This window comes from Hyla sarda, chromosome 1 (genome assembly GCF_029499605.1).
Source record: "Hyla sarda isolate aHylSar1 chromosome 1, aHylSar1.hap1, whole genome shotgun sequence".
Taxonomy (NCBI): Eukaryota; Metazoa; Chordata; class Amphibia; order Anura; family Hylidae; genus Hyla; species Hyla sarda.
Window position 1 is genome coordinate 13260814 of NC_079189.1, and position 26339 is coordinate 13287152.

Here is a 26339-nt window from a genome sequence, read left to right on the forward strand (position 1 = left end):
GTCTGGACAGGTGGTGAAGTAGTAGGTGGTCTAGGTCAGTACTGCAGGAGAGTGGGCTGAGGTGGGCGTCTATTGTCATCGTCCATCGCCAAATCACTAGTGATCCGCATGTTAAAGGTTTCAGCATTTTCACATACACTTATTTATATACGTCTCTTATTATTTCCAGATTTCTGCCGTTGGAAGTTAAATGGAGATTGGGTCAATTTTGGTTATCAGATCAATTCCTGTTTTACTTTCACATTTCAAACCTTCAGCGTCATCTCCTTGTACAGAGGTAAGAATATAATATACTGGATATCCCATCTTATGTTTACCCCCCCAGATATACTGTATACTCATAGTCACTGTTCACACTGCTCAGGATTTTTCCTGCCATCACAGGTGATAACATTCTCCATAGCAAATATTCCTATAATTCTGTTTACCTAACGCACCATATATAAGTCTATATTAACACAGGGTTTGCATTATTTGTTTGCTGTATGCACCTGGAAAGCTCATGCTGTATACTCTAGTTATATCTAGAGACCCCCCACAGCTGACAGAGGCCAAAAGTATGTCCTTATGATGAGACCCCTCTGCCCCAGACTCCTACTGTAATTTAAAGTGGTACTCCACTGCTCAGCGTTTGGAACAAACTGTTCTGAACTCTGGAGCCGGCGCCAGGAGCTCGTGTGACATCATAGCCCTGCCCCCTCATGATGTCACACCCCGCCCCCTCAATGCAAGTCTATGGGAGGGGGCGTGACATGCATCACGCCCCCTCCCATAGACTTGCATTGAGGGGGTGGGGTGTGATATCATGTGGGGGCAGGGCTATGGCATCACGAGCTCCTGGCTCCAGCGTTCGGAACTCAGCGGAGTACCCCTTTAAGGCTGCTAAAGCAACCAAAGATTGGACACCAAACCAAACCACTAAATGCATTAAAACCCCAGACCTATAACTAAGTTGAGACTCCAGACCAGGCCATTAAATAAATGTTTACCCCAGACCGGACTCCTAAATAAATTCAAAACCCCAGACCAGAAAACTATATACCGTATTTTTCGCTCCATAAGACGCACTTTTTCTCCCCCAGAAGTGAGAAGGAAATGTCTGTGCGTCTTGTGGAGCGAATGTGTGTGCCAAAGTGCCGGGGCGGAGAGCAGATCCTGGCTTGCAGAATGGAGGAGGACATATCGGGCCCAGCAGGATGGAGGAGGGAGGGCTGCAGAGGGGAGGCTGCAGAGGGAAGGCTGCTGAAGAGGTAAGCTTACCAGCTCCTGGGTCTGTACGGCGAAGTGCTCCGCTGCCCAGTTCTCTGATTCACGCCACTGCCGCTGCCCCGTTCTGCCATCCCCTTTACTGCCGCTGTCCCGTTCTGCCATCCCCTTTACTGCCGCTGTCCCGTTCTGCCATCCCCTTTACTGCTGCTGTCCGTTCTGCCATCCCCTTTACTGCTGCTGTCCCGTTCTGCCATCCCCTTTACTGCTGCTGTCCCGTTCTGTCATCCCCTTTACTGCCGCTGTCCCGTTCTGCCATCCCTTTTACTGCCGCTGTCCCGTTCTGCCATCCCCTTTACTGCTGCTGTCCGTTCTGCCATCCCCTTTACTGCTGCTGTCCCGTTCTGCCATCCCCTTTACTGCTGCTGTCCCGTTCTGTCATCCCCTTTACTGCCGCTGTCCCGTTCTGCCATCCCCTTTACTGCTGCTGTCCCGTTCTGTCATCCCCTTTACTGCCGCTGTCCCGTTCTGCCATCCCCTTTACTGCTGCTGTCCCGTTCTGTCATCTCCTTTACTGCCGCTGTCCCGTTCTGCCATCCCCTTTACTGCTGATGTCCCGTTCTGCCATCCCCTTTACTGCTGCTGTCCGTTCTGCCATCCCCTTTACTGCTGCTGTCCCGTTCTGCCATCCCCTTTACTGCTGCTGTCCCGTTCTGTCATCCCCTTTACTGCTGCTGTCCGTTCTGCCATCCCCTTTACTGCTGCTGTCCCGTTCTGTCATCCCCTTTACTGCCGCTGTCCCGTTCTCCTGTCCTCATAATGGAGTCTTATGGAGGAGCATGTGACATACACGTCACTCCACCTTCTCCCCTACACCCAGCGTAACGCTACAGAGAAAGCAGAGTGACGTGTGTGTCACATGCTCCTCCATAGACTCCATTATGCGGACGGCAGAACAGGGCAGCGGTAGTGATAAGTACTGGGCTGTGGAGCGGCGATAAGTAAGAAACTACAAGTGAGGTCCTGCTGTTTACAAGGGGGGTCCTGCTGTTTACAAGGGGGGTCCTGCGGGCCACAAGGGGGTCCTGTTGGCCACAAGGGGGTCCTGCTGGCTACAAGTGGGGGGTCCTGCTGGCCACAAGGGGGGTCCTGCTGTTTGGTTCAGAATATTTTTTTTTCTTGTTCTCATTCTCTAAAACCTAGGTGCGTCTTATAGTGCTAAAAATACGGTAAATTCACGTACCAGACCTTTAAATAAATTCATATCCAGACCAGATCCCTGAATAAATCCAGGCCACAGTTCATAAGTCTAAATAAATTTACCACAGACCAGACTCCTACATAAACCTAGACAACAAACTACTGAATAAATCCAGACATCCCGCATTTCAGCTTAGCACCAATCATACCCCAAAATCTTGCACACTTTGAAATTGCAGGCGGAAATTCCGCTTGCTAAAATGTATAGTGTAGTGAATGATTTTCCGTTCACAAATTTACACTTCGGAATTTGTGAAGCGGAATTTGTGAACGGAAAATCCGGTTGGAAATTTCCGCTAGAAGAAAGGGGTTGCTCTTTCCTCAGGCGGAAATCCGCGCTGAACACATTGCAGTCTATTGGAGACTGCAGTGTCCGCGCGGTCCTAGCGCCGACTGATTCAGTCAGCGCTGGTCGCCCTCGGAATCTCCGGGCGGAAATTTTCTGCCAGGAGATTCCGTAGTCTGAACCTAGCCTTAATGGACAACTGCAGCATTTTAACAATTATCCCACTATCCGCAGTGTTTGATCGCGGGTGGTGCGACCGCTAGGATCCCCGCGATCTCCTGAATGGGGCCCCCGCATTAGCGCTCAGTGAGAGGTCGACGGTACACTCCCTCCCCATACAGTTCTATGGGAGAGGCGGAGAGGCACAAACACTGCCTTCCCGCCTCTCCCATAGAGATACATGGAGGAGGCATGTCGGCCCCAACGTCACACTGCGGCTGGCACGCCTCTTGCATGGGAGAGCCGTGGCAGAGCCGTGGCCCTGTGCAGGAGATCGCAGGGGGGGGGGGGTCCCAGCGGTCGGACCCCTGCTATCAAACACTTATCCCTTATCCACAGGGGACACAGATGGCCTTTAATTTGATACAGCTGCTTCCCTTCAGTATCCAGTTGCCCTACAGTGTTTTTCTCTTGACACATACGATTGTAGTTCGTTCCATCTTTACTTGAATCCATCATATGTTGAGGGATCGGTGCAATAATAATATACAATGTTATACTCACGTGTCCCCGCTGCTCCGGACCGTCACCACTGCCCTGGATCATCGCTCTCCATCGCCACCATCACGTCCCCGGGGTGTCCCTGCCGCTCTGGATTATCACCTCTGCCCTGGATCGTGGCTCTCCATCGGCATCATCACGTCGCTACGCACGTTGCTCCTATTGGATGACGGGATGGCGTGCATGGCGATGTGATGACGACGGAGAGCAACGGCCATGCAGCGGAGCCTGGTCAAGAATGTCGGGGACAGGTGAGTGACACTGCCAGATAGCCGTTTATGCGATGGCACCGACATACAAAAGCATCGTATGTGGAAATTATCGTATGTCGAGGCCATCGTAGGTCGGGGGATCACTGTACAAGCTCCCCAATATTTCACACAGTAAGTCACAATATGACCCCTCCACTTTAAATAGACCCATTAAACCTGCTGCCCCTCCACTCCATTCTTGACAACCAGAGCAGTAGGGAATTTGCTCCTGCACTAGACAGTTCCTGACACGAACAGAGCAGAGAGCACTGTGGTCAGACTGGAAAGAACCACACAGCTTCTTCTGGAGCATACAGCAGCTGACAAGTACTGCAAGGATTAAGATTTTTAAATTGAAATAATTAGCAAATCTGTTTAACTTTCTGGCACCAGCAGAAGACATTTTTTCTCCACCGGAGTACTACTTTAAAGGGGTTTTCCACCATAAGTTGATTTTAGTACGTACCTGGCAGACAGTAATGGACATGCTTAGGAAGGATCTGTGCTTGTCTTGGGGCTAAATGGCTATGCTGTGAGATTACCATAACACTGTGGCTAGCTTTTTGTGAACTGGTATTTCCTATTTGAGTTTTCTTCTTTTGCCTACAAATCCCATAATTCCCTTTTCCTCCCTCCCACACATCAGCCACCCCACCTATTGAAACATAAATGAGCTGCATCCATTCAAAAGACCTGTGGTTTTCAATCAGGGTGCCGGCAGCTGTTGCATTAGTTGCAGATTGATTCCTCTACTCAGTGAAGCAGACAGGCTCCCTGTCATCAGCTGACTAGCGAGTCAGGTCTCGGCCGCATTGCAACCTGGGAAAAAATCTGAGACAACAGTCATTTTGTATGCTGTTAAAAATAAATATTGGGGTGAAAATCACATAAGAATTGTGAGAAAACTGTCACACACAGGTACAGACACTATATTATGAACTACACTAACTTTACAGCCACTGTAGCATAGTCAAATAAAAAAGTACATAGTAGCAGTATTCCCCTTTAAGGTTGCCTACAGGGACCATCTGTTTTTCTTTCATCAGGAAACTCCTATGGTTGGCTCCTGTTGCTGGCTCCCATCATTCTGCTGATTCCCACATTGATTGGCTTGTTGAAATGTTTCGGTGAGTTCTCCATGTTTATTATGTCTGCATATATACAGGCAATGGTAGGGACAGTATATGGTACAGTATACAGTGGGGATCAAAAGTTTGGGCACCCCAGGTAAAAATTTGTATTACTGTGCATAAAGAAGCCAAGGAAAGATGGAAAAATCTCCAAAAGGCATCAAATTACAGATTAGACATTCTTATAATATGTCAACAAACGTTAGATTTTATTTCCATCATTTACACTTTCAAAATAACAGAAAACAAAAAAATGGCATCTGCAAAAGTTTGGGCACCCTGCAGAGTTAATATCTTGTACTGCCCCCTTTGGCAAGTATCACAGCTTGTAAACGCTTTTTGTAGCCAGCCAAGAGTCTTCTAATTCTTGTTTGAGGTATCTTTGCCCATTCTTCCTTTCAAAAGTCTTCCAGTTCTTTGAGATTTTAGGGCTGTCTGTTAGACTTGTGCACAAGAAAAAATGTAGTTTTGTTTCGTTTTTTCATTTTGGAAAAAAAATTCGGTTCGGTAATATTTTCGGTTTTGATTTTTCGGATAAATTTGGTATTTGGGTGTTCAGTTAGATTTTTCGGATACATTCGGTATTCGGGTTTTAATTTTCTTTTGGAAAAATGTTGTTATTCAGGTACATTAAGGTAAATCTTTTTATTCTTTTTTGGACTTTAGCGATCCTAAAAAATTATGGAGATACCTTTTTGTATTAAAATTTCGTAGGGTACCATAAAAATAATAATAAAAAAGATACAGTAGTGATGGAAAAAATTGTATCTAACGAAATGTATCTTTTTTATTATGAAATGTTTATTAATTTTTAAACAGGGATCAATTTATGTGAGCAGGTGAAGCACTAAAAATGTAGCCGACAATAATAAAAATGTAGTATGTGCGTGTTTTTAACTTTTTTTAAACATTTTTTACGTAGTACTACTACTCCCAGCATGGAACACACTCTTCCATGATGGGAGTAGTAGTTACCTGTACTAATTGACAGATCGCAGGGGTCCCTTGCGATCCTCTTGTATAATGTATAGATGCGGCGGCCGCTCTTCTATGGTCCCCTGCACTCACGTATATATACACATATTCATATTTCCCGCAGAGCTGTGATTGGCCAGAAGGTTCCAGCCAATCACAGCTCTCTGTGAGAAATAGGAATAGGTGTATATATACGGCCGTGCAGGGGACCATAGAAGAGCGGCCGCCGCATCCATACATTATACAGGAGCATCGCAGCGGGTGTCAGGACTGATACCCACAGTGATCTTTCCTTAACTACAAGTACTACTACTCCCAACATGGAGTACACTCTGCTCCATGCTGGGAGCTGTAGTATCTGCATTAATAGACAGATCGCAGCAGGTGTCAGAAGTTACACTCGCTGCGATCTGTCTATTAATGCAGGTACTGCAGCTCCCAGCATGGAGCAGAGTGTGCTCCATGTTGGGAGTAGTAGTACCTGTAGTAAGGGACAGATCCTAGCAGATGTCACTCCTCCTGACACCCACTGCGATCCTCCTGAAGTGAATGTCGGGATCAGCTGTTCTCAAGGCTACAGAGCTGGGAGAACAGCTATACGGGGAACCCTATAAGTTTTTTCATTTAAATACATAGGGTTCCCCGTATTTTCATTCTCAGCACAATACCAACCAAACAGAAACAGCCTTACGTTACCAGGGTGGGCGAGGACCAATGTTACTGGCCCTCCGCAGCCTAAATAACCGCCTAGGCCCAGGAGCGCCATTTTTGACGCTCCGGGCCTGTTGGTACCGGCTCTTCCTGGCACCCCTGTGGCGGTGGGTACCGGGGTAATAATTGGGGGTTAGTGCTAGCTGCTTTTGGGGCTAGCGCTAAGCCCTGGCTTAGTAATGGATTCCGTCAATAAGACCAGCTTCGACTACTAAGCCTGAAAATTCAATTTAAAAAAACACAACACATTAGAAAAATTATTTTATTTAAAAAAACACTCCCCCACAGCCCTCATTAACCATTTTATTAAAAGAAAAAAAATTAATCCGCCGTAATTCATCGAATCCGCAGTAATCCTCTGCATACACGGATCTGAAACGAGAAGAAAAAAAACACAAAAAATTGGTTATGAAATTTTTGGCACTGTCCACTGGGGAGAGCACCCATGATGCAATGTCTACCCAAACAGGGAGCCACCAATTGGTGCGAAACTACAACTCCCAGCATGCCCAGACAGCCTTTGGCTGTCTGGGCATGCTGGGAGTTGTAGTTTAGCAACAGCTGGAGTCTCCCTGTCTGGGTAGACACTGCCAGAAGGGTCTGTTCACAATATACAAAACAGACAATGTGAAGAGAGCTTCAGATTAACTAGCCTTTTTCCCTTCTGTAGCTCCACTCCCTGATGACGTCATCACTAAGGGGGCAGAGCTACACGGGCCTGACCGGGAATCAAGGGAAGTAAGCGGACTTTGTCTTCTGTATACACTATATACAGCTTTCTATAGATAGCTGTATATAGTGTATACCGCCCAAAGGGTTAACCTACACTGTCCAGCAGTGTAAGTTAACTCTTTCCTTGCTGGGCTTGGGCATAGCGTACAGCTCAGCAAGGGGTTAAGTGAGCCAGCAATGTGTATACTGTATACACATTGCAGGCTCACTGTAAGTTCTTGCTGGGCAGTAGATATACGATGTATACCTATGGCTCAGCGTCAGCTGTTCTCCCGGCTCTGTAGCCCTGAGAACAGCTGATCCCGACATTCACATCAGGAGGATCGCAGCGGGTGTCAGGAGGAGTGACATCCGCTGGGATCTGTCCCTTACTGCAGGTACTACTACTCCCAACATGGAGCACACTCTGCTCCATGCTGGGAGCTGTAGTACCTGCATTAATAGACAGAGCGCAGCGAGTGTAACTTCTGACACCCGCTGCGATCTGTCTATTAATGCAGGTACTACAGCTCCCAGCATGGAGCAGAGTGTACTCCATGTTGGGAGTAGTAGTATTTGTAGTAAAGGAAAGATCATTGTGGGTATCACTCCTGACACCCGCTGTGATGCTCCTGTATAATGTATAGATGCGGCGGCCGCTCTTCTATGGTCCCATGCACGGCCGTATATATACACATATTCCTATTTCTCACAGAGAGCTGTGATTAGCTGGAACCATCTGGCCAATCACAGCTCTGTGGGAAATATGAATAGGTGTATAAATACGTGAGTGCAGGGGACCATAGAAGAGCAGCCGCCGCATCTATACATTATACAGGAGGATCACAACGAGCGATCTGTCTATTAGTACAGGTACTATTACTCCTATCATGGAACAGTGTGTTCCATGCTGGGAGTAATAGTACTATGTAAAAAATGTAAAAAAAAAAAAAAAAAGTGAAAAACACGCACACACTACATTTTTATTATTGTCGGCTACATTTTTAGTGCTTTACCCGCTCACATAAATTGATCCCTGTTTAAAAATTTATAAACATTTCATAATAAAAAATATACATTTCGTTAGATACAATTTTTTCCATCACTACTGTATCTTTTTTATTATTATTTTCTATTAGAATGAATTCTTTACGTTCGTTTACGGATAACGAATGCATTCGTTATTTTGCTATTCGTATTATCGTGGCTATTCGTTAATGTTCAAAATATGTTTTCATGCATTCGGATCGGTCTGAATGCTCAAATGGTAAAATTCTGTAAATTAGACATTCGTGCCGAAACGAATTGCACATGTCTACTGTCTGTCACTCACTACTCTTTAAAGGTCTATCCATAGATTTTCAATCATGTTGAGGTCAGGAGATTGTGAAGGCCATGGCAAAACCTTCAGTTTACGCCTCTCGATGTAATCCCCCATGGATGTCGAGGTGTGTTTAGGATCATTATCCATTTGTAGAAGCCATCCTTTAACTTCAGGTTTTTCACAGATGGCATCAAGTTAGCATCCAAAATTTGCTGAAATTTTATTGAATCCATTTTTCCCTCTACTCGTGAGATGTTCCCTGTGCCACTGGCTGCAATACAACCCCAAAGCATGATTGATTCACCCCCATGCTTAACACTTGGACAGAGGTTCTTTTCATTAAATTCTGTTCCCCTTCTTCTCCAAACGTACCTTTGCTCATTCTGACAAAAAGTTCAATTTTAACCTCATCGGTCCACAGAACTTGTTTCCAAAATGCATCAGACTTGTCTATATGTTCATTTGAAAAGTTCAAACGCTGATTTTAGTGGTGAGGACGTAGAAGAGGTTTTCTTCTGATGACTCTTCCATGAAGACAATATTTGTACAAGTATCTCTTTATAGTGGAATAGTGTACCACAACTCCAGTGTCTGCCAGATCTTTCTGGAGGGATTGAGCAGTCAAACATGGGTTTTGAATTGTTTTTCTCACAATCCTGCGAGCTGTTCGGTCTGATATTTTTTTTGGTCTTCCAGATCTTGCTTTAAATTCCACTGTTCCTGATGACTGCCATTTCTTAATTACATTCTGAAACGTTTTGCTATCTTCTTATAGCCTTCTCCAGCTTTGTGAGCGTCAACTATTTTCAGTTTCAGATTTCTAGACAACTGCTTAGAAGAACCCATGGTGCTGATTGTTGGGGCAAGGTCAGATGAGTCTGGGCTTTTAAAACCTTTGAGATTGACATCACCTGGTCTTCCCAGATGATGATTGAGAACAATCCATGACACTGGCAGGTCTCAGCTTTGCAAAGGGGGCAGTGCATGCTATAAATTCTGCAGGGTGCCCAAACTTTTGCAGACACCATTTTTTGTTTTCTGTTATCTTGAAAATGTAAATGATGGAAATAAAATCTAACTTTTGTTGACATATTATAAGAATGTCTAATCTGTAATTTGATGCCTTTTGGAGATTTTTCCATCTTTCCTTGGCTTCTTTATGCACATTAATACAAATTTTTACCTGGGGTGCCCAAACTTTTGATCCCCACTGTTTAATAGAGTGTAGTACAGGGTACAGTCACATGTATTGTAGGGGTGCTGATGCGATGGGGAGCGGCACCAGTACTGAAAGTAATGGGTTAAACATTCCAGGAAAGTGTTGTTAGAAGCGCTACTATGAATACATTGCTTTGTTCACATGATAACACTTTTTTTCTCTGGATTTTTTATTTTTTTATTTCATAGATATTTCCTGTAAAATAATACATCTGCACAGCTGATGGTCTGTTACAGTGTATAAGTGTGAGTAAAAGCTATCTGCCTTGATTCTCAGACTAAAAACAGGAAATTCTACTGGTGTGTGTTCCTCACAGAGGATTGCCAACACTGGTACATTTCAGCAAACCCTCAGCTGTGATAAGTATTGGGTCAGGACAGCTTTTTAGCCTGGCTTTAGTTTTTAATTTCAACAAGGTGTCTGAGGAGAAGCTTTTTAAGAAAGAAAAACGGAGCTGTGATTGGGTCCATATTCCTTAAAAGAACACACTCTTAGAAAAAACAAATGTTTATACCTATTTTTTGGCTTTTTTTGTTTTGTTTTTGATTTTACAGTGAGTGAATATAACCTCAATGAAGACAGCAGGAAGAACTGGAACAGTGTTATGGCTAGTACAAGATCTGCGGGGGCGGAGCATGTTTTGGGATTTCCTTACTTGTTGTTCTTTAAATCCTCATGTCATGCTCCACCCTTGAAGTCTGGCACTAGCTTCTCCACTAGGATAACTCCTCTTCTCTTCCTTGATTTTTACTTAAAGGGGTACTCTGGGCAAAAGCATCTTATCCCCTATCCAAAGGATAGGGGATAAGATATCTGATCGCAGGGGGGGGGGGGGGCCCGCACTGGGACCCACGCGATCTCCCTGCAGCACCTGTATTCTATGCAGGGCTGCGTCTCCAGTTTCGGAAACCTCCCGGCTTCCGGGACTGGTAACGTAACGTCATGCAACCCAACACCCCCCCCCCATTCATGTCTATGGGAGGGGGCGTGACGGCCGTCACGCCCCCTCCCATAGACATGAATGGAGGAGGCGTGGCGTGACGACATGACCCCAGTTCCGGAAACCCAGAGGTTTCCGAAACTGGAGACGCAGCCCCGCATAGAATATGGGTGCTGCAGGGAGATTGCGGGGGGTCCCAGCAGCGGGCCCCCCACGATCAGACATCTAATCCTCTATCCTTTGGATAGGGGACAAGATGTTTTTGCCCGGAATACCCCTTTAAATGCTAAAAAAAAAATTAAGGAAAGTAGACTGAAAACTTTGATTTCTATGTTTTTGCAGGACGGCTAAGTGAACGTGTTTCAAAAGTTCTTCAGATTTGTAAGTTACATATAAACATCTATGTACCACATTCTGTTCAGTTCTGGACGGTTTACAGCCCCAGTAGAGCTTGTAGCCCAGCCAGGGCCGTGACTATTTTATAGAACATTTTTGTATTTTATTTTTCCTTTTCAGGTGACATCAACAACAAGCCAGCTCTGACGGTTTGGAGCTTTATAATGCTGGCCATCCAGATCTCCTTTCCAGCCATTATTTTGCTCTTGTACTATAAGTTCGGTGAGTGTTTTCAGATGTAATACCGACCCAATTCATGTTACTAGTCTGGGTGTCCTCTTGTGGGGTCACTTGCCTTATATACCCTGAGAACCTCTCCCTTTCTCATAATTGATGGGATTTGTGAGGTGAAACGTTCTGTGGATTTCCTGGCTCGGTCATAGGTTTTGGTGGGTAAGTGATTCGGACCCCCACTCTATGAAGACTTTCTTGTTCCGATGCGGTTACACTGTGGATATATTATACAACAAGTGGTCTTCGTATACTTGGGGCTCGTATCCTGAGCTTCATCTTGTGCTTAGAGGCTGGACAGCAGGGAAGTAGCTATATGGGGTGCCGAGGTAGCAGTCTTTCCCAGTCCCTGGTGCCTAAGGGGGCCCCAAAAGCACATCTGCCTCATAAAAGACCTGAATTATACTTGGCACATGGGGCCCTGTTGCAGATTTTGCATCGGGGTCCAGAAGCTGCAAGTTACGCCTCTGCTGGACAGTTATGAATCTCTGTTGTGTCTTTGGGGCACCCAGCACGGAGAGGTGTGCACCCCTCACTGTGAGGTAAAACCAAACAGGTTTATTGGGTAAAATACATACAGAGACAACGCGTTTCGCAAGGCTCCCCTTGCTTCGTCAGGTCTGAAGTCTTACTGCATAAAGGGGGTTTAAATATTGAAAAAGCACGGGAGTGCACAAAACGGTGATGACGTTACGGCGAACCCAGTGACATGCGCATTATGCAGTAAGACTTCAGACCTGACGAAGCAAGGGAAGCTTTGCGAAATGCGTTGTCTCTGTATTTATTTTACCCAATAAACCTGTTTTTACCTCCACTGCCTTCTGTGCATCTGTGACAAACAGCCACCTTGTAGCGCCGAACTGCGATCCACACCAGTGAGGGGTGCACACCTCCCCGTACCTTTGATTCCCCAAACCGCCATCCTTGATGACCGGGACCAGGACGCAAGGCCGCCATGAGTAAATTTTTTTTGAGTAAATATACTCATATATGCGTTTCACAGTGTTGTGCCAGCAGCACAACACAAATCAGCCATTCCTGCATTATTCTGACAATAATTGGAGAATTGTTACACTTAAAGAGTGCGCCTCTCTTTTTTTTCTGTTTCCTTTCTATACATGTATACCCATCTAAAGCTCTACACATTTGTTTTACAGACGATTACTTTTTAACCTTCCTTGGAAAATTCTGGTACTGGCTGTGCATTTCAGTCCTGGTTTCTTTTGCTTGGAAAACTGGAGTCTTCTTCTGCGCCTACTGTAAGTACAAAACCCGACTGCAGGTTCTTACTGCTGGGACAATGGGAGAAATATTCTGTGACATTAGTTTACTACCGTACACATGAAACCTTATTAAAATATAATTTTTAATAAATATATATTAACATAAACTTCCCCCAATCGTCTGCAAAAATTATCAAGAAACCGAATGGGACCAGAAAGGAAACAAAGGGCCAACAAATACTATTGTAATACATAAGGTAGGAACAATGTAAAAAGAAGTTAGATCAGCTCACCCTATATTTATGTGTCCCAATATCCAGGGGGTGTAATTACAGACAAAGAAAGTGAGCTTCCGGCTCCCAACTTGGAGTAAAAAATCCAGGTTTATTTCAATTCAGATTAAAGGGGTACTACCGTGGAAAACTTTTTTTTTTTTTTTTTAAATCATCTGGTGCCAGAAAGTTATACAGATTTGTAAATTACTTCTATTTAAAAATCTTAATCCTTCCAGTACTTTTTAGGGGCTGTATACTACAGAGGAAATGCTTATCTTTTTAGATTACTCTGATGTCATGACCACAGTGCTCTCTGCTGACCTCTGCTGTCTATTTTAGGTACTGTCAGGAGATGCAAATCTCTGCTATTGGGATTTTCTCCTGTTCATGGCAGTTCTTAAAACGGACAGCAGAGGTCAGCAGAGAGCACTGTGGTCATGACATCAGAGAAATCTAAAAACATAAGCATTTCCTCTGTAGTATATAGCCCCTAAGAAGTACTGGAAGGATTAAGATTTTTAAATAGAAGTCATTTACAAATCTGTTTAACTTTCTGGCAACAGTTGATAAAAAAAAAAAAGTTTTCCATGGTAGTACCCCTTTAAGTACAGCAAAGAAAAAAGTTAATAAAAAAACACAAACGAAACGCACCAACGCATTTTGACTTGTTAACAAGTCTTAGTCATGGCAACTTGTAGTGATTACAACCAGCTATTTATACCTGTTACGCCGAGCGCTCCGGGTCCCCGCTCCTCCCCGGAGCGCTCGCTTCTCTCTCGCTACCGCAGCGCTCCGGGCAGCTCCACTGACCCGGTGCGCTGCGATACCGTCTCCAGCCGGGATGCGATTCGCGATGCGGGTAGCGCCCGCTCGCGATGCGCATCCCGGCTCCCGTACCTGACTCGCTCTCCGTCTGTCCTGTCCCGGCGCGCGCGGCCCCGCTCCCTAGGGCGCGCGCGCCGGGTCTCTGCGATTTAAAGGGCCACTGCGCCGCTGATTGGCGCAGTGGTTCCAATTAGTGTGTTCACCTGTGCACTCCCTATTTATACCTCACTTCCCCTTCACTCCCTCGCCGGATCTTGTTGCCATTGTGCCAGTGAAAGCGTTTCCTTGTGTGTTCCTAGCCTGTGTTCCAGACCTCCTGCCGTTGCCCCCGACTATGATCCTTGCTGCCTGCCCCGACCTTCTGCTACGTCCGACCTTGCTTCTGTCTACTCCCTTGTACCGCGCCTATCTTCAGCAGTCAGAGAGGTTGAGCCGTTGCTAGTGGATACGACCTGGTCACTACCGCCGCAGCAAGACCATCCCGCTTTGCGGCGGGCTCTGGTGAAAACCAGTAGTGACTTAGAACCGATCCACTAGCACGGTCCACGCCAATCCCTCTCTGGCACAGAGGATCCACTACCTGCCAGCCGGCATCGTGACAGTAGATCCGGCCATGGATCCCGCTGAAGTTCCTCTGCCAGTTGTCGCCGACCTCACCACGGTGGTCGCCCAGCAGTCACAACAGATAGCGCAACAAGGCCAACAGCTGTCTCAACTGACCGTGATGCTACAGCAGCTACTACCACAGCTTCAGCAATCATCTCCTCCGCCAGCTCCTGCACCTCCTCCGCAGCGAGTGGCCGCTTCTGGTCTACGACTATCCTTGCCGGATAAATTTGATGGGGACTCTAAATTCTGCCGTGGCTTTCTTTCCCAATGTTCCCTGCACTTGGAGATGATGTCGGACCAGTTTCCTACTGAAAGGTCTAAGGTGGCTTTCGTAGTCAGCCTTCTGTCTGGAAAAGCTCTGTCATGGGCCACACCGCTCTGGGACCGCAATGACCCCGTCACTGCCTCTATACACTCCTTCTTCTCGGAAATTCGAAGTGTCTTTGAGGAACCTGCCCGAGCCTCTTCTGCTGAGACTGCCCTGTTGAACCTGGTCCAGGGTAATTCTTCCGTTGGCGAGTACGCCGTACAATTCCGTACTCTTGCTTCAGAATTATCCTGGAATAATGAGGCCCTCTGCGCGACCTTTAAAAAAGGCCTATCCAGCAACATTAAAGATGTTCTGGCCGCACGAGAAATCCCTGCTAACCTACATGAACTCATCCATCTTGCCACTCGCATTGACATGCGTTTTTCCGAAAGGCGTCAGGAGCTCCGCCAGGATATGGACTTTGTTCGCACAAGGCGTTTTTTCTCCCCGGCTCCTCTCTCCTCTGGTCCCCTGCAATCCGTTCCTGTGCCTCCCGCCGTGGAGGCTATGCAGGTCGACCGGTCTCGCCTGACACCTCAAGAGAGGACACAACGCCGCATGGAGAATCTCTGCCTGTACTGTGCCAGTACCGAACACTTCCTGAAGGATTGTCCTATCCGTCCTCCCCGCCTGGAAAGACGTACGCTGACTCCGCACAAAGGTGAGACAGTCCTTGATGTCTACTCTGCTTCTCCACGTCTTACTGTGCCTGTGCGGATATCTGCCTCTGCCTTCTCCTTCTCTACTATGGCCTTCTTGGATTCCGGATCTGCAGGAAATTTTATTTTGGCCTCTCTCGTCAACAGGTTCAACATCCCAGTGACCAGTCTCGCCAGACCCCTCTACATCAATTGTGTAAACAATGAAAGATTGGACTGTACCATACGTTTCCGCACGGAGCCCCTTCTAATGTGCATCGGACCTCATCACGAGAAGATTGAATTTTTGGTCCTCCCCAATTGCACTTCCGAAATCCTCCTTGGACTACCCTGGCTTCAACTCCATTCCCCAACCCTGGATTGGTCCACTGGGGAGATCAAGAGTTGGGGGCCCTCTTGTTTCAAGGACTGCCTAAAACCGGTTCCCAGTACCCCTTGCCGTGACTCTGTGGTTCCCCCTGTAACCGGTCTCCCTAAGGCCTATATGGACTTTGCGGATGTTTTTTGCAAAAAACAAGCTGAGACTCTACCTCCTCACAGGCCTTATGATTGTCCTATTGACCTCCTCCCGGGCACTACTCCACCCCGGGGCAGAATCTATCCTCTGTCCGCCCCAGAGACTCTTGCTATGTCGGAGTACATCCAGGAAAATTTAAAAAAAGGCTTTATCCGTAAATCCTCCTCTCCTGCCGGAGCCGGATTTTTCTTTGTGTCCAAAAAAGATGGCTCTCTACGTCCTTGCATTGACTACCGCGGTCTTAATAAAATCACGGTAAAGAACCGCTACCCCCTACCCCTCATCTCTGAACTCTTTGATCGCCTCCAAGGTGCCCACATCTTTACCAAACTGGACTTAAGAGGTGCTTATAATCTCATCCGCATCAGAGAGGGGGATGAATGGAAAACGGCATTTAACACTAGAGATGGACACTTTGAGTATCTGGTCATGCCCTTTGGCCTGTGCAACGCCCCTGCCGTCTTCCAAGACTTTGTTAATGAAATTTTTCGTGATCTCTTATACTCCTGTGTTGTTGTATATCTGGACGATATCCTGATTTTTTCTGCCAATCTAGAAGAACACCGCCAGCATGTCCGTATGGTTCTTCAGAGACTTCGTGACAATCAACTTTATGCCAAGATAGAGAAATGTCTGTTTGAATGCCAATCACTTCCTTTCCTAGGATACTTGGTATCTGGCCAGGGACTACAAATGGATCCAGACAAACTCTCTGCCGTCTTAGATTGGCCACGCCCCTCCGGACTCCATGCTATCCAACGTTTTTTGGGGTTCGCCAATTATTACAGGCAATTTATTCCACATTTTTCTACCGTTGTGGCCCCTATCGTGGCTTTAACCAAAAAAAATGCCAATCCCAAGTCTTGGCCTCCTCAAGCGGAAGACGCCTTTAAACGGCTCAAGTCTGCCTTTTCTTCGGCTCCCGTGCTCTCCAGACCTGACCCATCTAAACCCTTCCTATTGGAGGTTGATGCCTCCTCTGTAGGAGCTGGAGCGGTCCTTCTACAAAAAAATTCTTCCGGGCATGCTGTTACTTGTGGGTTTTTTTCTAGGACCTTCTCTCCGGCGGAGAGGAACTACTCCATCGGGGATCGAGAGCTTCTAGCCATTAAATTAGCACTTGAGGAATGGAGGCATCTGCTGGAGGGATCAAGATTTCCAGTTATTATTTACACCGATCACAAGAACCTCTCCTATCTCCAGTCTGCCCAACGGCTGAATCCTCGCCAGGCCAGGTGGTCTCTGTTCTTTGCCCGATTTAATTTTGAAATTCACTTTCGGCCTGCCGATAAGAACATTAGGGCCGATGCTCTCTCTCGTTCCTCGGATGCCTCGGAAGTTGAACTCTCTCCGCAACACATCATTCCTCCTGACTGCCTGATTTCCACTTCTCCAGCCTCCATCAGGCAAACTCCTCCAGGAAAGACCTTCGTCTCTCCACGCCAACGCCTCGGAATCCTCAAATGGGGTCACTCCTCCCATCTCGCAGGTCATGCAGGCATCAAGAAATCTGTGCAACTCATCTCTCGCTTCTATTGGTGGCCGACTCTGGAGACGGATGTCGTGGACTTTGTGCGAGCCTGCACTGTCTGTGCCCGGGATAAGACTCCTCGCCAGAAGCCCGCTGGTTTTCTTCATCCTCTGCCTGTCCCCGAACAGCCTTGGTCTCTAATTGGTATGGATTTTATTACAGACCTACCCCCATCCCGTGGCAACACTGTTGTTTGGGTGGTCGTTGATCGATTCTCCAAGATGGCACATTTCATCCCTCTTCCTGGTCTTCCTTCAGCGCCTCAGTTGGCTAAACAATTTTTTGTACACATTTTTCGTCTTCACGGGTTGCCCACACAGATAGTCTCGGATAGAGGCGTCCAATTCGTGTCAAAATTCTGGAGGGCTCTCTGTAAACAACTCAAGATTAAATTAAACTTTTCTTCTGCATATCATCCTCAATCCAATGGACAAGTAGAAAGAATTAACCAGGTCTTGGGTGATTATTTACGACATTTTGTTTCCTCCCGCCAGGATGATTGGGCAGATCTTCTACCATGGGCCGAATTCTCGTATAACTTTAGAGTCTCTGAATCTTCCTCCAAATCCCCATTTTTCGTGGTGTATGGCCGTCACCCTCTTCCCCCCCTCCCTACTCCCTTGCCCTCTGGTTTGCCCGCTGTAGATGAAGTGACTCGTGATCTTTCCACCATATGGAAAGAGACCCAAGATTCTCTTTTACAGGCTTCATCTCGCATGAAAAAGTTTGCCGATAAGAAAAGAAGAGCTCCCCCCATTTTTGCTCCCGGAGACAAGGTATGGCTCTCCGCTAAATATGTCCGCTTTCGTGTCCCCAGTTACAAACTGGGTCCACGCTATCTTGGTCCTTTCAAAGTCTTGTGCCAAATTAATCCTGTCTCTTACAAACTTCTTCTTCCTCCTTCTCTCCGTATTCCTAATGCCTTTCATGTCTCTCTTCTTAAACCACTCATCATCAACCGTTTCTCTCCCAAATTAGTTTCTCCCACTCCTGTCTCCGGTTCTTCTGACGTCTTCTCAGTGAAAGAGATACTGGCCTCCAAGACGGTCAGAGGAAAAAGGTTCTTTTTGGTGGATTGGGAGGGCTGTGGACCTGAAGAGAGATCCTGGGAACCTGAGGACAACATCCTAGACAAAAGTCTGCTCCTCAGGTTCTCAGGCTCTAAGAAGAGGGGGAGACCCAAGGGGGGGGTACTGTTACGCCGAGCGCTCCGGGTCCCCGCTCCTCCCCGGAGCGCTCGCTTCTCTCTCGCTACCGCAGCGCTCCGGGCAGCTCCACTGACCCGGTGCGCTGCGATACCGTCTCCAGCCGGGATGCGATTCGCGATGCGGGTAGCGCCCGCTCGCGATGCGCATCCCGGCTCCCGTACCTGACTCGCTCTCCGTCTGTCCTGTCCCGGCGCGCGCGGCCCCGCTTCCTAGGGCGCGCGCGCGCCGGGTCTCTGCGATTTAAAGGGCCACTGCGCCGCTGATTGGCGCAGTGGTTCCAATTAGTGTGTTCACCTGTGCACTCCCTATTTATACCTCACTTCCCCTTCACTCCCTCGCCGGATCTTGTTGCCATTGTGCCAGTGAAAGCGTTTCCTTGTGTGTTCCTAGCCTGTGTTCCAGACCTCCTGCCGTTGCCCCCGACTACGATCCTTGCTGCCTGCCCCGACCTTCTGCTACGTCCGACCTTGCTTCTGTCTACTCCCTTGTACCGCGCCTATCTTCAGCAGTCAGAGAGGTTGAGCCGTTGCTAGTGGATACGACCTGGTCACTACCGCCGCAGCAAGACCATCCCGCTTTGCGGCGGGCTCTGGTGAAAACCAGTAGTGACTTAGAACCGATCCACTAGCACGGTCCACGCCAATCCCTCTCTGGCACAGAGGATCCACTACCTGCCAGCCGGCATCGTGACAATACCCATTGCCCACCATGACATCATCCTTATTACAGACCGCCTATAATGGGCGTGTCTATGGGAAAAGATTTGTAAAAGATCCAAAAAAATCTATAAATAATTCCTAAATGAAATATAAATATATGGATATGTATAACATATATACTAATACACACATCCATATATCAACAATTAGCAAAATATTATCAAATAACAAGAAAAAGAAAAAAATTATATATAAATATACAAAAGAGAAAAACTTCATGATGAATATGGTATGTTAGACTGGAATGGGTTATTAAATAAATATATATATATCAGGATCCGGACTGGTATGCAGCGATGACACTGGTGGTGGATCCTCTGTGTCAGTGAGGTGATGACGTGGGCCGTACCAGGGGAATGGACTCTAAGGGGTTACTGGTTTTCACCAGAACCCGCCGCAAAGCGGGATGGACTTGCAGCGGCAGGTATCCCCCAGGTCGTTCCACCCGATAGCGACTCAACCCCAGCTGACAGCTGAGACAGGCGCGGTACACAGGGACAAGGCAAGAGCAAGGTCGGACGTAGCAGAAGGTCAGGGCAGGCAGCAAGAGTCATAGTCAGGGGCAACAGTAGACAGTCTGGGTACACAGGCTTGGGAACACACTAAACGCTTTCACAGGGCACAAGGCAACAAGATCTGGCAGGGACAGGAAGGGGAAGTGGGTTTTTATATACATAACACAGGGGCAGGTACTGATTGGGCCAGGCACCAATTAATGGTGCACTGGCCCTTTAAATTTCAGAGAGCCGGCGCGTGCGCCCTAGAGAGCGGGGCGGCGCGCGCCGGGACTGAACAGCCAGAGGACGGGGCAGGTGAGGAGATTGGGATGCGACCCGCGGGCGGGCGCTTTCCGCTACACGGATCGCATCCCCGCCGGTGACACCTGTGCAGCGCTCCCGGTCAGCGGGTCTGACCGGGGTGCTGCACAGAGACAAACGCTCGGCGTAACAATATATAAATAAATATAAATATATATATATATATATATATATATATATATGATAGTATTGCGTTTCATTTGTGTTTTTTTTATTCACTTTTTTCTTTGCTGAACTTGGATTTTAACCTGAATTGAAAGAAACCTGGATTTTTTACTCCAAGTTGGGAGCCGGTAGCTCACTTTCTTTGTCTATAATACCTATGGTAGGCCAGGATCACAAGCCGCTCACTTTCAGCAACCATAAATAATGCCTAAATGTAAAATATATAGAGCAATAAAAAGCCTACATACATATTATAACGACATCATCAGACAAAGGCAAAATTGAACTCACAATTCTGAGGCGATGGTGATGCGTTCCTTGATGAAGATGATGGTCTTTAAAAAAAAGACGAGGAGCCTCTAAGGAGAAAATAAACCAACGTGATATACAGTCACACAAATGATAGTGTACGGGGCTGCCCGTTTTCTGTCTGGCTCTAAAATCGAGCTCTCCCTACCAGATAGCGGAGGAAGCGCCCCCCCCCCACTTCAACCATTGGCTATCCGCCCCTTGATTCTAGCTTACCCTAATATGACGTGTGGGACAAACCAGAAAAAAGGCCGATGATGAAGCATCATCTTACCCAACTACAAAAATAGAGAAACGTAATACAGTGGTCCCTCAAGTTACAATATTAATTGGTTCCGGGATGACCATTGTATGTTGGGACCATTGTATGTTGAAACCAGAACTCTATGGAAACCTGGTAATTGGTTCTGAAGCCACCAAAATGTCATCCAAAAAATTGGAAAAAGTGAGGATTAAAGAAAAATAAGTAGATAATTAATATAGATAAAGCAAATCCTTACATATAAAAGTAATAAAGATCTGCTGGGAGCTGTAAATCACTGTCTATGTCAGTGTTTCCCAAGCAGGGAGCCTCCAGCTGTTACAAAACTACAACTCCCAGCATGCCCGGACAGCCAAAGGCTGTCCGGGCATGCTGGGAGTTGTAGTTTTGCAACAGCTGGGGGTACCCTGCTTGGGAAAACACTGGTCTAGGTAGAGGACAGGAGCCTCTTCGGGGTCCTGTACAGTATAAAAAGTGTCCCAAAAAAGTAACATGGAGTCGCCCTCACCTGGTGTCCAGAGGAGCAGCTAACCCGGAACAGGTAAAGAGTACAGAACATGTAATACCTCTCTGTACTGTAGGGGGTGCTACCAGACACCAGTCAGTGCATACGCTTCAGTAATACAGGTAAAGAGTACAGAATATGTAATACCTCTCTGTACTGTAGGGGGCGCTACCAGACACCAGTCAGTGCATACGCTTCAGTAATACAGGGGTTTTACCAGTGAATGCCCATTCTGATTGGTCGGTTCTTCCAGCCATTGACATTTTTCACAGATCTGGACTGTCCATAACATTGTATGTTGAGTCTGGTTTCAACTTACAATGGTCCAGAATAGAACATTGTATGTTGAAACTATTGTATGTTGAGGCCATTGTAAGTTGAGGGATCACTGTAGTGAATAATCAAGTGATAAGTAAAATTATGTACAACAAATCACAAGACCTCTTCACGTTTCCCCCCCAAGAAGATAAAATATGGGGTTCATCAGGAGGTCAGTAATTAGGTCAGAAAAACTGTGGTCAGTGTCGGAAAATAGTGACGTCCGCGCTCCACTAGCATCCTATTGTGGACGCGTGAAACGCATTGTCCTGGGATCCGCTGACATCAGGGTGGGGAGCTTGTGCCCAGGGACTATTGGCTAGAAGCGATGTGAAGCATCTATTAGAAAGATCAAATTTAAGAAAAGAAAATATATTGTACAGAGGAACAAATACAAAAGGGGACAGGTTAAGTGAGATTCCTTTAAATGTAATCGTGGCTCCAGAGACTTACAAATCCTAATAGGAGGGGCAGGCTTTCTCTCTGGGCAGGCAGACTTGGAGTGAGGAGAGTATCGGCTGTAACCTATTGAATTAATACAATATAAATCCACCATAAGAAAGCAAATATAGTGGCACCGGTACCCAAATAGCTCCAGCTCGACGAGATGGATAGTATCACACTCGGACGCGCACCAGAATAAGACAGCTGATGGCGGTGCTAGGACAATAGGAAACCCAGTCAATGTAAAGTCAAGTAGAAGAAAAACAGGCGTCCTGCACTCACCGTCACAATTCTGATCAAACAGCTCCCATCTCTGGCTGGTCAGAAGAAGCGCATCTGTGTGCATGAAACCGCTGGCAGTCGCCTCTGAGGGCCCCACACTATCTTTGCCTGATGCGCCGGACTGACCAACCCGAGCAGGGCCGGCCCTAGGTGTTCAGGCGCCCTGTGCGAGCTAACCTTGTGCCCCCCCCCCCACACATTAACCCATAAACATACACAAAGAGGAAAAACATCTTTGTAACAAATCTTTTTTTTATAATATTTAATCAGTCCCATGTCCCCTTTCACCAGTCCGCTGCCCCCCTTAATCAGATGCAGTATAGTTCCCCCACATTAGGTTGGCAGTATAGTTCCCCCACATTAGGTGCAGTATAGTTCCCCCACATTAGGTGCAGTATAGTTCCCCACATTAGGTGCAGTATAGTTTCCCCACATTAGGTGCAGTATAGTTCCCCCACATTAGGTGCAGTATAGTTCCCCCACTTTAGGTGCAGTATAGTTCCCCCACATTAGGTGCAGTATAGTTCCCCCACATTAGGGGCAGTATAGTTCCCCCATATTAGGTGCAGTATAGTTCCCCCACATTAGGTGCAGTATAGTTCCCCCACATTAGGTGCAGTATAGTTCCCCACATTAGGTGCAGTATAGCTCCCCACATTAGATGCAGTATAGTTCCCCCACATTAGGTGCAGTATAGTTCCCCACATTAGGTGCAGTATAGCTTCCCACATTAGGTGCAGTACAGTTCCCCCACATTAGGTGCAGTACAGTTCCCCCACATTAGGTGCAGTATAGTTCCCCCACATTAGGTGCCATACAGTTCCTCACATTAGGTGCAGTATAGTTCCCCCACATTAGGTGCCATATATTTCTCCACATTAGGTGCAGTATAGTTCTCTACATTAGGTGCAGTATAGTTCTCCCCACATTAGGTGCAGTATAGTTCCCCACATTAGGTGCAGTATAGCTCCCCACATTAGGTGCAGTATAGTTCCCTAACATTAGGTGCAGTAAAGTTCCCCCACATTAGGTGCAGTATAGTTCCCCCACATTAGGTGCAGTATAGTTCCCCCACATTAGGGGCAGTATAGTTCCCCCACATTAGGTGCAGTATAGTTCCCCCACATTAGGTGCAGTATAGTTCCCCCACATTAGGTGCAGTATAGTTCCCCCACATTAGGTGCAGTATAGCTCTCCACATTAGGTGCAGTATAGTTCCCCACATTAGGTGCAGTATAGTTCCCCCACATTAGGTGCAGTATAGTTCCCCCACATTAGGTGCAGTATAGTTCCCCACATTAGGTGCAGTATAGCTTCCCACATTAGGTGCAGTACAGTTCCCCCACATTAGGTGCAGTACAGTTCCCCCACATTAGGTGCAGTACTGTTCCCCCACATTAGGTGCAGTATAGTTCCCCCACATTAGGTGCAGTATAGTTCCCCCACATTAGGTGCAGTATAGTTCCCCCACATTAGGTGCAGTATAGTTCCCCCACATTAGGTGCAGTATAGTTCCCCACATTAGGTGCAGTATAGTTCCCCCACATTAGGTGCCATACAGTTCCTCACATTAGGTGCAGTATAGTTCCCCCACATTAGGTGCCATATATTTCCCCACATTAGGTGCAGTATAGTTCTCTACATTTGGTGCAGTATAGCTCCCCACATTAGGTGCAGTATAGTTCCCCACATTAGGTGCAGTATAGTTCTCTACATTAGGTGCAGTATAGCTCCCCACATTAGGTGCAGTATAGTTCCCCACATTAGGTGCAGTATAGTTCCCCACATTAGGTGCAGTATAGTTCCCCCACAGACATACAGCCTCCAGCCATATACAGTGTATGGCTGGAGGCTGTATGTCTGTGTACTGCCCCACTTCAGTGTTCAGACCACCGCTCCGGGGTCACGATCTACTGCTATGGCCTATAGACCAAAGCAGTAGGTCCTGGGACCGGAGGAGTGATGGTCGGAACACTGAAGAGGACGTACAACATACAGGTAACTTACCATGAGTGCGCGCACGTCCTCTTCCTTGCTGTTCCGCTCTGCTGTTGCTATGGGCGCACGCACGGGATGTCAGTGATGTCCCTGCATGCCCTATCTCCCGACGGCCCCTGGGTTTTTAAAGTTAACGTGGAGGGCCCCCGCAGAGAGGTAACGAGACATCCTTGTATCCCGAAAAGATCTTTCGGGACACAGGGATGTCCAGAATGTGATGGGGGAGCCCCTGTGGGCTGCTTAGTGGTGGCTGCGGATCCACCCCCCCCCTCCTGGCTTGATTAGGCACACCCCGTGTGCACGCCTATGGCTTCTCCCCATCTTTGGTCGGCCTGTTACACTGCGAGCTATGTCGGCTGCCCGGCGCCCCTGTTGCTATGGCGCCCTGTGCGGCCGCACAGCTCGCACACCCCTAAGGCCGGCCCTGAGCCCAAGATGGGAGCTGTTTGATCAGAATTGTGACGGTGAGTGCAGGACGCCTGTTTTTCTTCTACTTGAATTAATACAATATGCATATTTAAAAAGCTCAAATTTTGAGACAAATATTTTTGCCAGAAGATACCTTAAAACATGTGAGACCATCCCGGCAACTGTTGGCAACTGTGCAGTAAACACCCAATGTATGCGTAACCCCCATTAAGATGCATTCTAATCTCTACCTTTTTTTTTTATAGGTTATAAAGATAAGCGGCAGCGCCAGTCTTCATTTGCTCCTATAAATGGACATAAAAACAATGGACCTCAAATCGCACCTGGTGACCCTGAAGGCAACGGGGAAGCTCAGGAGTTAGTCCAACTGGAGCTGCAGAAAGTGGACGCCCAACATTAGATTGTCTGGTACTGCTGTACAGGGGATAGACTGCAGACACACTGCAGAGGGGTTGTCATCTATACTAAAAGACTGTGAAAGCTGCTATTTCTGGCCTACAGAGAGCCTCAATAGGGGTGTAGAACACTTTGCCTTGCTGTGACACGCAGAGGGTGTGTGCTGGTTTAGTGAAACAATACTGTTATTCACTATGACATGCAGATTCTTTTGGAAATGTCCTTCAGAGAATGTAGTGACAAGAGTTACCTTCCATTCTGGAATTCTTAACTGGCTTTTATGTATAGCAATTATTTATTTAAATTATATTTAATATTATTTAAAAATTTACAAGTCACTTTTTCATAAATTATAAAATGTCTTTAAACAAAGTCTGCAAACTACAAGGCTCTTATAAGTGCTAAACATTGTTACATGATGTGCATTACAGACAGAGCTGTAGCTAGCTCTTTTTGCTCCTGAGGCGAGAACAGAAAATAACAGCGATCTTATAAGTGCTAAACATTGTTACATTGTTGTAATACCACACACAACCTGAGGACAGGTGGGACACTGTGGTCACTGTGGTCAACCAAGCCCCATTCAGAAGGAAAGCTGGGGCCCCGTATGGTAGATCCCACAATCTACCATACAGGGGCCCAAACAGTAGGACCCCCCGCAAACTGAAACTTATCCTTTATCCTTAGGACAGGGGATAATGTTTTATATCCCAGAGTACTCCTTTAAAGTCATTTTAGAAAATTACTTTCCTGATGACAACTACACCTATTTATTAGGCAGCATTCATACGAAATACAAGTATATCCCCCCTATTCTCTCCTAAAATATAACAACCACTATCGTTCTCTTATACATTACAAAATTTACCAAAATTTTACCAGCCAGCATTAAAGTTCACTGTAGCAAATATGAATGTTGCTTTATCCCTGGGTAATGCAATGTTTTTAGTGTTTTTATTTTTTATTTTTATTAAATAAATATTTAGGGTTCATTTTTTTTAAATAATATTAAACGTTTACAAAATATTTTTTAAATAATATAATATATTTATATAATATAGGTTTATATATCTATATCTACCTTTTATATTTATGTTTTGTTTTTGTTTATTTTTTTTGTATTTAAATGGGCAAATTGAGGGCGGGGCTCTCTGTTATGGCAAAAAGAAAAACCAGA

General features: G+C 46.5%; 1 protein-coding gene across 4 annotated transcripts in view; it reads left to right on the forward strand.

Annotated features, from left to right (window-relative positions):
* LOC130310531 (uncharacterized) overlaps positions 1-26339 on the forward strand; it is a 46381-nt gene that overhangs the window by 19817 nt on the left and 225 nt on the right. For all 4 annotated transcript variants that reach the window (XM_056552404.1, XM_056552416.1, XM_056552424.1 and 1 more), the window contains 6 exons: positions 170-277; positions 4770-4850; positions 11076-11114; positions 11250-11351; positions 12518-12619; positions 25012-26339. The exon at positions 25012-26339 is cut by the window's right edge and continues 225 nt beyond it. In XM_056552404.1, coding sequence (XP_056408379.1) covers positions 170-277; positions 4770-4850; positions 11076-11114; positions 11250-11351; positions 12518-12619; positions 25012-25166 — 587 coding nt within the window. In that variant the 3' untranslated portion in view covers positions 25167-26339. The remainder of the gene's footprint in view (positions 1-169; positions 278-4769; positions 4851-11075; positions 11115-11249; positions 11352-12517; positions 12620-25011) is intronic.